The sequence below is a fragment of the Athene cunicularia genome (genome assembly GCF_003259725.1).
Source record: "Athene cunicularia isolate RWA chromosome 1 unlocalized genomic scaffold, athCun1 chr1_part1, whole genome shotgun sequence".
NCBI classification, from domain to species: Eukaryota; Metazoa; Chordata; class Aves; order Strigiformes; family Strigidae; genus Athene; species Athene cunicularia.
In genome coordinates this window covers 15,935,610-15,947,609 of record NW_020799091.1, presented here as the reverse complement: position 1 = coordinate 15,947,609, position 12,000 = coordinate 15,935,610, and the positions used below count along the sequence as shown (strand labels likewise).

General features: G+C 37.0%; 1 protein-coding gene across 1 annotated transcript in view; it reads left to right on the top strand.

The window, feature by feature from the left end:
- Positions 1-12,000, top strand: part of CWF19L2 (CWF19 like cell cycle control factor 2) — a 79,166-nt gene that overhangs the window by 14,271 nt on the left and 52,895 nt on the right. Inside the window, exons 5-9 of the mRNA XM_026844984.1 lie at positions 1,299-1,418; positions 2,806-2,899; positions 3,997-4,112; positions 5,671-6,389; positions 11,378-11,474. Coding sequence (XP_026700785.1) covers positions 1,299-1,418; positions 2,806-2,899; positions 3,997-4,112; positions 5,671-6,389; positions 11,378-11,474 — 1,146 coding nt within the window. The remainder of the gene's footprint in view (positions 1-1,298; positions 1,419-2,805; positions 2,900-3,996; positions 4,113-5,670; positions 6,390-11,377; positions 11,475-12,000) is intronic.

Here is a 12,000-nt window from a genome sequence, read left to right as displayed (position 1 = left end):
GGAAAAAGGAAGGGAAGGGGGAAAAGAAGGAAAAGGGGGGAAGGGGGAAGAAGGAAAAGAGTCCCGGGGAAGGGGTGGGGGGGGCAAATCCCCAAACCACACGGCAGTGGGTTCAACCTGAAACACAGGAGTTTTTGTCTGAACATCAGGAAGCAGTGTTTTACTGTGAGGGTGACACTGGCACAGGTTACCCAGAGAGGTTATGAAATCTCCATCCTTGGAGATATTTATAAGCCATCTGGACACTGTCCTGAGCAACTGGCTCTAGGTGGCCCTACTTGAGATTGGGGATTGGACCAGATGACCAGAGGTCTCATGCACAGCCACTTCTGTTGATCCATGTTGCTTGCTAATGTGAGCATAGATACTATTGAATTACTTGAAGATAGATTATTTTTCAGTTCCTTCTCCTTCTTAGAGGAGATTTGAGAAGTGGAATGTTGTGTTTCACCTCTGAAACTCTCGTTTATTGCCTAATGCAGTTTTTAAATAACAGAGGAAGTGTGACATATGGCATCTGTTCAGATTGACAGCTCAGACTTGGACTCTACTGAAGATATGAAGACACTTTTTGCAAGGACATGTTTTAAAATAGGTGTAATCTTGTTATTTTCATTGTTTACCCACAGAATTGTTCCATGTACTTGTTTTTGTAGAGTAGGTGTTTATAATGTGTATGTCACTGCTTTCTTTTGAACCTTCAGGTTTTGTGTGTATAGAGGTAGTAGGTATATCTAGACTTTTTATATGCTGCTTTTCTTCAGAGAGGAGTCTTCATTTTTAAAATGTCCTTGGTCCATCTTAGGTTTTGTAAATGCAGTTTTCTACCTGTTATTGTACAGTTAACAGTTATTGTACAGTTAACAAAATTTAGATACGTAACTGTTTAATATGAGGGTGCAGTTAATGCCTGTATATCCAAGTCTCAGTTACTGACTGCAGATTGTGTATACGCTAGAAAAGATTAAGAGGTCATAAAGTCAGAATTAGCAAGATTAAAAGTAATTAGTTTAGATGTAGTGTTCGTTTAAGCAAATAATAAGCAGTCTGTACATTCCGGGTGTTTGCTAGTGTCTTAAATAGCTTGTGAAGATGTATCCAAATCTTTCAATTTTTTAATATTCACATACACAAATTCCATAAATGTCCTTCTGTAATTTGAAATACAAGTATTTCATATGTGTTTGTAAAACCTCTATGTTGTAAGTAACATTTGTCAGTAGTTGCACTGGTTTGATTTGTACCCAAGCCATGTTTTAATTGGAAGTATGAACATTGACACTGTGTATATTTTAAAGAGAGAAGAATGGATGAATTTAGACTTCATGTCATTGAAAACCACGTCAGCAGCAGCTGTCAGAGGTGAAAGACACAAAGAAAAAATACTGGAACGACAGAAAGCTCAGGAACTTGAGCAGGTAGGAGGAATTAATGTATGAATTTTTTTCTGCATTTTACTAAATTTTCGGTGATGAATGAACCAATGAATTCAAGTACCTAAGTCTTTGTATAGTTTTTGAACTAATGTGTGATATGTTGTGTGATAGTGATTTTAATTAAATTGGTGAGTTATTTGTTCTGTTTGGGAGGGGAAGGGTTTATACAGCAGGCTTATCTTGTGAAGAAATGCCTTTAAACTATCTTCTAGGTAAGGATAAAGCCAACTTTGTTAGTACTGAGCTCTATAATATTTGAAATGCTTCTGAGATGTTTTACTTAATAAGAATGACAGACTGTTGACCTGGCCTTCTTCCCCATGGTGTCTGTGAAAGGAGCACCATTGTTTTGTATGATAAAAGCTTACCTAAGTTAGTCTGTTCAAGCACAGGGTGATGAGGCTTGTTTTTTCCTGAAGAAAGAGTTCAGAGCAGTTGCTGCTGCTTTTATGCCACAGTTCATTCAGCTCCTTAAATGCAGTGTAGTCTGATCTGAAAACATAGTTGATGATCACTATCTAATATCTCCTTGTCCTCACATCTCACAGTGGGCCATTTGTTGATGTTCGGTTTTCCAATTAGTTGCGTTGTGGCTAGCAACCAGATTGACCAAATTGATTGTGTAGTATGTGACACTTTGTTTATTGTCTTTTGAGAAGGGATTAATATTTTTGCATTTTCCCCACATAACTTTTTGATGAATGTTTTTTATGAACTGTTGAAGGATCATTTAATGTGAAGGTCTTAAATCACCAGAATGTCAGCATGTATTATATAGTTAATGACAATTTATATGTATTTTTGATCCTAGAAGAATATGGTTTTTATAGAGTCTCCACCCAACCACTTGTTCTCCATGCAGGTTTATGCTTTTGTGTTTTCTGCACAAGAATGCCTGTCCATCCTTTGATACCCAAACCGATGTGTACAACAGATGCATACAGCATATCAGTGGTGTCGATGAGTTGACAATATAACATAGACAAATTTAAAATTTTATCAGTGCTGGAAGGTCTATTCAACCCTCTTCTCCAGTGGACTTCCTTGCCTGCTTCCAGAGAAGTCAGCTGACAGAATCAGAATAAGCAATCTAGTTTGATGGTGAAAAGCATTTAACCTGAGGCAAAACTAAGAGCTTCCATAACAGCAAGTGCCTATTACTGATACATTGGCAGTGCAGTCAAACAGTAAAACTGCTTCTGGGTAATAAGGGTGCCAACTAAACACGTTTGAGGGCTTTGACTCAGGATGGAGAGTTACTTTTATTTCTACCTGTCTATAGACAGCACAAGTTATGAGTAAATTGTTCTATTCCCACAGAAAATACAAACCATATGCTATGCACACATTAAAATTAGTTCTGTTTTAGGCCATGCTGTCTGAGAGAGAACTCAATCCTTTTTGGAAAGATGGTGGTACAGGTTTGCCACCAGAGAAGGATGAAGCAGCTTCAGTTAAGAAAGGTAAACAGCAATTTAGTAATAGTCTTAATTTCTGTCTCCAGTCTCTGGTCTCTGTTGCTAACAAGTTTCTACTAATGTTGATTTAAAGGGATTATGAATAACATGTAATGTAGTAAAACTTGGATGAAAATTCAGTACTGAATATTGGGTTAGTATCATAGTATGTTGTTTTGCGGAATTTCTCTTCACTGGGTTTGACCTTCAATATCTTTACAGAAATTCTCCATTTTGAACTAATTAAAGGAAAGCATGATTTAACCAAGACAAGATAAACTGTTGTCATCTCATTTGGTTCCTTTCATTCCATTACAGAAATTGTGGTTTTAAAATATTCAACTACAGAAGTCTGAGTCATATTAAAATTATGTGCTCTACAGATACAGTTTGTGAAAAATATTTCTGTAACCTTTTCACTTCTTTCATTACCCTAGGGTTATCCTGCCTATTTCCAGAAAGAGCAGTTAGAAAAACGTTTTTCATAATGTCATGAAGTGTTTGTTATGTGATAAGAAGGGTCCTTATATTCTGTCAACAGGGAATAGTAGGGTCTCTGTCTTTTCTCTTTGGGAGCCTTTCCCTGTGGACAGTCTGTCCTGCAAACCGTTAGCCTCATTCCCACTTCTAGGAGTCACAGAGATCAGCCATCTAAGAGGGAGGTGACAGGCATCAGTGAGTATGTGTCCTGAATGTTAAGATCTCTGCTAGCTTCTGAAATGAAAAGCAATGGGTTACTCATTAATTTGCACTTGTTTATATGTAAGGGGTATGCCAAAGAATGGACACAGAAAGTGGAAATAATAAGGAGGTGCTTTAATTTCATAAAAAACCCCAAAACTTCTCATATGCTACTCCTGTCTTGGAAACTGCTTGTTGTGTTCTATGATAAAATGGAGAAGTTCACTAAGTCACTGAGGTATATTCAGCATTAACTTACAAAACCATATAATTGTATTATTATGTCTTTCTATTTTTCTTTTGCACCCCCTCAATTTTTACATTAGGTTTAGGTGAAGGTTTAATGTCACATGCAAAGTAAGGTTAAATAGTACTAACTGCTGAGATATAAAACTACGCCCTCTCACTGTTTCCTTCTTTAGGCACAGCAGTAGAAGATGCTGGATTAAGTTGGTTACGAAAATCATACCAAAGGATGAAGGAGCAGGCTGAGAGAGAGAAACGAAATTTTGAGGAAATTGTAGCTGAGAGATATGGGGTAAGGAATTTTTTTCATAATAATAGATGTTTGGAAAAGGTTACTTGCATGTAAAGGAGGAAACACCTTATGTGTAGTGTAAGACATAAGGAAAGAAGCAGGAAAAAACAGCCTCTGAAGCTTTTCTCAACTGATGAAGAGTTTAAAGCTACCCATTCTTTTATATGTTCTTTGTTAAATATATTTTAATATGTGGGATCCTATAGCAAATATAAAATACTTATCTTCTACATCAGGAGGTTCAAATGATCACACTACAAAGTACCTGAGTGCTTCCAAAATTATGATGTATACTAGATAATACATTTTGTTCTCCTCCGTGGAGTGGATAATAATGCACATTGTGGATAATAATAATGCCAAGATAATTTGGAGAGCTGTGTCAAATTTTACCAAATATGAATCTTTTGGACACTTGTGATGTGCTCAGTCCAGATGTGTTGAGAAAACTGCTTGCATCTGAAGGGTTTAAAAATCTTCAAAATTTATTTTTAATAAACCAGTCTGCCATAACAATATTAACACTTGAAAACCTGCTCCTCCTACTTATTATATTATTGTCTTTAAAAGCATTGGTCAAAGGTATGGCAAGTTAAATCTTGGCCATAGTGTTACATTTGAGTTTTCCGTGTTTTTTTTGAGTAGGCTGTTTTGGTTGTGGAAATCTTGGATAGGATAGTATGACTTCATGCTGTTGTCTTTGAACTGAATTGTAGTCACTCTTGAATGATGAAACCAACATGATGAAAGCTGGTAGAAATTATTCATAGCCAGTGATTGTAAAGAATATTCTTTTTAAGAATCTTCCTCAAGAAACTAGAGTTCAAACAGCATGAACCACTCTGGCTGCTGAAGTACTGGATAGTGATTGAAAAAGACCCCTATCTGATTTGCTTCAATATGTAATGTTTTGAGGAGAAAAAAAAAAAAAAAAAGTAATTGGTGGCTTTTAATTCCGTTCAAAAGAGGGGGGAGGAACAGTCCACATTTTGCATAATTGCCTAATGGATAGAGTATTTGTCAAGAAAGCCGGAGACAGGGGTTCAAAGGCTGTTTCAAGCTAAAGATTTTGAACCCAATCTCCTGTGTTTTAAGAATTTAACTAGATTGTAAAATGATTTATTGGGAACATCCATTGGTTCTATAGAAGATGAGCCTCTAGTGAGCATAAATGCAAAGTTCATGAGTAAGAAAGAGGAAGCCTTTCTCCCTAGCTCAAGCCCCTGATCTCCAAGTTGCCAGGAGAAGACAGTTCTGAGTCTCTGGTCCCTGTTCCCAGAAGTACTTTAGCACTCTAGAGCCACAGGATGAAAGTTAGAAATAGTCCAAGAGAAGGGATCAGAAAGCCTTCCCAACAGATCATCTTAGACACAGGTCTGGAAGTTCCCTTTTTTGTACTGGTCTTCCTTTCTACTCCATGGCTCATGGCTTGCCCTTTGCACAGTGACTCAATTTCACAGAATGTTGCCTTTCTTGTAATACTTTGCAGGAGCTTTACAACATCCCATGATCTTAAAAGCAGTATGACACTTTTTTTTTTTATTATTATTTCCTATAGTCAATGGAGGTATTTCAGTCACGATTAGAAGAAGCTGAAAAAGTTGCATCCAGAAAGGAAAATTACTATAGAAGTGGAAGAGGGAAGGAAACTGACTATTCAGAAAGTGATAAAGAGAAGAAAGAACAGCGTATAAAAAAAGAGACACGAGATGAAGATGATAGAAACAAGAACATGTTTGGGGACTATACTAGGGAGAAGTATGGCAAGGGATGGTCGCAGGAAGACAAAGGTTACAAAAGAGAAACGTCAAGTGAAGACCAAGAGCATGGACACAGTAGCACAGACTCAGTATTGATAGGCTACAGCTCCAAAGCAGAAAAACACTCCAATGAAAAACGAAGTCGGGAAAAGAGTTCATCTCTCAGCAACATGAAACACAAATTTCTGAAACCCGCTGAAGATGACTTAACATCTTACAGTGCACCTAGAGACTACAAGACACAGCAATCCTCTTCCAAACTGCCGGTTCATAGCTCTTTGAGCAGCCGCTTCCAAAAACCTAATGAGGATACTGCATTGTGGACTGAAACACACACAGAAGAAAACAAGGAGAAAGTAGTGTCTGATCAAAAATCATCAGGTACTAGGAAACAAATGGATGACAGTAGTTGGGGAAGAACTCCAAGTGATGAAAAAGTGAAGTCACAACTGGATTACCCAAGTGATATCCCTGAGAAGAAACAAATGTTATCTGACAGTAAAACATCGTGTTCTAGGTATTTTGCAAACATCTTTGCTTGTCTTTTATTTGCTTTATTTTTCATGGCAAAGTATACCAGAAACTCTTATCTTCTTTATGACAGTAACAGATCTGATATGTTCAGATCTAATTAGTAGCTAAAACGGACCACTGTAGAAGTAACCCCTCTCCTCAGCATATTTGAGAATTGCTAATGATACATTATTTTCTGCTTCTTTCTAACGTTCACACTGCAGTAAAATGGTCCTCTTAGGCAAAAAAACTGCAAAACGGTATCTTAACTGTTGTTGAATATATAAAAGACAAACTTCAAATGTTAGAAAATGCTGACTAAAAACTGAAATAATTAATACAGCGGGGATAGGTTTGCCACCTGTGAGATGAACTCATATGCTAAAGTAGTAGAATATGAAAAATAATAGAACTTACTGATTAGAAAAGTGTGTTGTCTGTGGAAAATAGGAAAGATGAATAGGAGTAGGAAGGGAAATGCGAACTAATAGATGGTAGGAATTTCAGTTTGACTTGCTTTAGAGGAAGACAACAGAGCGTAGTTAGGAGAAGTGGTCAGAAAAGTAAGTTGTAGACAGCTGAGCTTTAGCACTATTCCAGGCTACCTGTTCTCCAGTATTACCAGCTTGCTGGTTCTTCCAGTGATATGACTAGTGTGGTTATTGCTGTGAATGCCTTCCTTCAGATCTTCCTACTAATAAGTAGGCACGTGCAAAAGTATTTTTAGTCAGGATGGTGTTACTGAATTACTTGGGAAAGCTGAACAAGTAAATATTCTTGATTGAAGTATGTAAGAAGGGCGAGATGATTTAGTTGGAAACAGCACTTGATGAAATATGATCAAGCGTAATTCTTTCTGACATGCTTATGTCAGTTATTTAGAGAAAAAAACTTCTTATAACAGGGCTATGAATTTCCAACAATTAAACATTAAAAGTAGTCTGATAACAAGACAGTACCTCAGAAACTGTTCCTACGTGTAGTACTTACAGATACCTCACTGTGTATTTGCAAAGAAAATTTGTACAGTAAATGAGTACTACATGACTAACCAGAAACAGACAGCTTAGTCTTAGTCTACAAAATTTTTTATATTGTATAGATTGAGTATTTTTTCCAGATTTTACTTGCTATATTTACATTTCCTTTAATAGCAGGAAGATAAATTGTTTGCATGATGATCACTAAATCTTATTTATTTATTTATTTGAAAAACCATGAGTTTGAATATACATCATGGCACTAGAAGTTCCCAGTTCTGGCACAAAGACTTTGTATGCACTGTGGGAAGTCTCACTCATAAATGTTTGTCATGACTTGTTTTATTGTTTATTTTAGTATTTGCCTAGGTGTTATTTTGCTGGAAAATGAGAACTATATAATTTTTTTTTAGTTACTCTAAAAAGATCTTTTAGCACTAAGTCTGTGATGTATGAGACATTATTAGACATTGGAATTTAGTGATCCTCTATTTTTCTAGATATTGCCTGAATAGTTATTGCCATGAAGTGTCTGGGGTTTAACACTTAAATGCACTTTGCTGATTAGAATGATTCACAGTGTGTCTGAGCTGGAGCCTATGAGACTTCCTCAGCTCTTGAATCCTGGTTTGATCATGGTTTGTTCAGGTACAAGGTCTGCACAATCCACAGTTGTTTTCTGCCTGCCTTGGGTAGTGGTGCTGTTTTCCATAAGGAAATGCAGGTAATCATGTAAGGAGGAATGCTGTGGTGAGCTGGGAGATTGCATCTGCACTGCAGTTCAGGCACAGATTGCATGAAAATGAAAATATACCCTCAGAACTATGTGTCTGGAAAAAAACCCACCCTGTTAAGCTTCTTTTTTTGTACACATAAAAAGGCATGATTATGCATAGTTAGTCTTATCCTTCATCTTAAATGTTATGCACTTTTTTTTAAAAAAACCCAAATACTTCACTGATTAGCAGCAAATAATCTGTGTAAATGATATATAATCCTTTAATAAGTCTACCTTCATTCTCAGTTTTATTTCCTCCGTGACTTCCAGAAGGAATAAGCAAGACCTAACAGCAGTGTTGTACAGCTGATGGCAAACAGCAGTCCTGATATCCAGTAGACATTATTTAACTGTAAATTACTGGTTTGGATGGGAGATTGTCCACAATGCAGAGACTGATTGAGAGAGACCCAGCACCTTCAGTTTTTAAAATTTTTTGGTTGATTGGTTGGTTGTCTTGGTTTTGTGGGGGGCAAGGTGTAGAGCTGGGTGTTGCTTTGCCTGTGTGGTGTGTTGACCCCAGCAAGCAGCTAATTGTGTACCCAGCTGCTTGCTCATTCGCCCTCCTGCAGAGGGAATCAGAAGAGCAAAAGGGAGAAAAACTCATGTATTGGATAAAGACAGATTAACAAGTGAAGGAAAGAGACAAAAACAAGCGAAGCAAAGGCAATCAGTCACTCACCACCTCCCACAATCAGACTGATGCCCAGCCAGTATCTAAGCAGCAGCTACTTCAGAAAGACTGCAGTCCCCAGCTTTTCTTGATGAGTATGATGTTACGTGGCATGGAACAGTCCTTCGGCCAGTTTGAGTTGGCTGTCCTGGTTGCACCCCTTCCCAGCCTCTTGCTCACCCCACCCTACTTGCTGGGGGTGCAGAGTGAGAAACGGAGAAATCCTTGAGGCTGTGTAAGCACTGTTCAGCCACAACCAAAACACTGGTGTGTTATCACTGCTGTCACCAGTTAAAGTCCAAAGCACAGCACTGTACAGGCTGCTATGAAGACCATAAACTGCATCCCAGCCAGACCTAGCAGAGCATGCAATTACTGAGTAGAAGTTAGTGATACCATTGCCTCACTTTTATTATCTTAAAAGAAACAAATAGTCCTTTATAATATATATTTTTGTGTGTGTGTGAAATAACAGGGACTCACTGGGGGTTTTTTATTGCAAGTACAAAACCTGTACGTTTTGGCTTTTGGTTACCACATGTATAAGTGCAGTGCTAATTCTAAGTAGACAGAGCTGCACATTTTGGGAAACTAGATTGTGTACGGAAGTGGTTTACTTATTCAAGTTCAAAGAATCCAATTATTATGATAGAAAAGATAATTCTTTTCCTCACAGAAGAGAACTAAGCATAGAAGCTATTTAGCTGATACTTTCTTCTGCCTGTGTTTTTTGTTTTGGTACTGTTAAACACAATTATGCATCATCTTTGATATTTTAATTATATTTCTTGGCCAATACGATTAGTGAGCTGATTTATTAGTGGAGATTACTTAGGCCTGGAAAACCATATAGCCTCTGCTTATTGACTGACATATTTCCAGGTTCTTTCAAGCTTACTCTTATCTCCTAAGCTTGTGTGTGTTTTAAGATAGTGTATGACCTGTCTTCCTGTTTTCTTCAGTGAGAATTGTCTTTTTTTGTAGAATTTTGTAGCAAATTTCAGGTTTGGGTATGTGGGGTAGTTATCTGTTTGGAATAATTTTATAAGATGCTGCTTTCTTCCTAAAGTTTTAAGTCTTGTAATACATGTACTCTTTCAGTGGTGTTGTCAGTCAAAATCTTCATTGATGTGAAGGCTTGGATTAATAGGTGTTATTTCAGCTTCAGTTCCTCATCTCTCAGGCTGACAGTGTACCTTTTAAGTTTTATCCCTTCTAAAACACAGGGTTTCTTCAGCCTATAAATCAAAGCGTTTTGGACAGTTATGACACAGGTTAATTAAAAGTGATGATTGGATATCCAAGGGATCTCCCCAGAGGAAAAGTCCGTCCAACTAGTGTTTGCTGAAAATCACACTTCATAATGTGACTGTTTAAGAGTTTAATTTAAGACAAGATAAAAAGCAAATCAAAACAATGTCTCAAATCTTGGAAAGTTCAGATGATGATTCAAGCACTAGCACTGCTTAAAAAAATCATGTATAAATTAATGAACACCTCTTGGTCTCCCGTTACTGAAATAATCTGCCTTGTTTTGAAAAATATAGATTAAGGAGAAGTGAGAACTTCACCTTTGAGGGTTCTGTTTGATGAAGTTAATGTAAATGTTTCTGCTGAGTTTTGGGGTTTTGGATTGAGCATCTTCAAAACAGATGAAGACTACATCTTCAAAGTTCTCCTATTCTTCAGATCCTACGGGGCTTAACCATGTTGAGTACTGAGTGAATTCTCTCTCTCTCTCTCTCTTAATAGCAGCAACCAATATCATAACTGTATTCTTATGTCTCTTTTGTGTTACATATTTTACTTTAGAATTAGTTGGTTTTAGTCTGTAGTCTCTTGAGTCTAGAGAAAAAGAGCCAAACTTGTTTGATGTCTCTTTGCAGTAGTTCTTGGAGACCTTATCATAAAAACGCATACACTGACTTTTTAATATTAAAATTAAGATTCAATATTATATTACTAGCTGTAGCTTCTCTAGGGACACTTCATATTTTAAGAACTGTACCATTTCATTTTTAATGGAAGCTCCACCATACCAGTCATAACGTCTTTAGAAGCAAAGGTGGTACTGTGAGAAGGTAAGTATGGACATATAGGTAGTTTTCAAGAGATGGAAGGCCATTTGGCATACAGAAGAACAACTGGCAAATAGGTAATTTTAATGGACCTCAGAAGTAAAAGCATGACCAAAGCCAGAAAGGAGAATTACAGAGTGGGTTTAAATTACTTTTTCTGCTCATCTTTTCCTTGCTTTTTGTCTGCTTATACCTGCTACTAGCTCTTGACTGTTTTTTGATGTTGAAAAAATGTAAGTGGCGCTTTTCCTTTTAACTGATCTCAAAAGTAAAAGGAAACATACCTCATTGAAATGTTATTTAAGCTTTTTGGTTTCAGAGTCCTTGGCAACTTCTGACTGCAAATATATTTTTAGAATAATGTTGTTACAAATTATTTTGACAATAGGAGCATATGTACCAGTACAGCAGGCATATAATACTTGATTACATAGGTGAATGCTACATTGTTTTTCTATGTTTAGTGCTTCTGGTGTTTTACAGATATGCATCAAAGGATGAGCCTCCTCGGATCCTTAATGAAGAGGAGATGAACAGACTGGGAGCGAGGATTGTGAAGGCAGAACTCATGGGAGACATGGTAATGTTTTGGAAAAATTGTTATGATTTACTGCAATTTTTCTTTAAAGCTCACAGTGATTCAGTTGTAAAAAAAAAAAAAAAAAAAAAAAAAAAAAAAAGGTATTGATTCAAGCAAATACAGTCAAGCAAAATTTGATCAGGTAGGATTTGAAGGTACTGCTTTTACTGTAACTTCTGCTTTAAATGCAGTGGTTCATAGACTAGAGGATTCAGGTCCCCAGGCTGAATTTGTAGGCTGTGCAGCACATCCAAAACCTGTTCTCTGGCTTTTTTTATAGGTTTTAATGCCTTTTTTATTAAGCAGGGAGCAGGTGAAAACTACAAAGCTCCTTGTCTGTGTTACAAGGTAGACAGTGTCTGGAACTTTCATTTCATCAACTTTGTCACAGGTAGATGCTTCTGGTCCATAGTTCTGCTCTATAAGCATACTCATTAATTATGATATTGAAATTTAAAACTAAAGGGAGATGCATTGGCCATTGCATGCAGCTCTGCAGTGAGAACAACTATGTAATGCTTTGTGG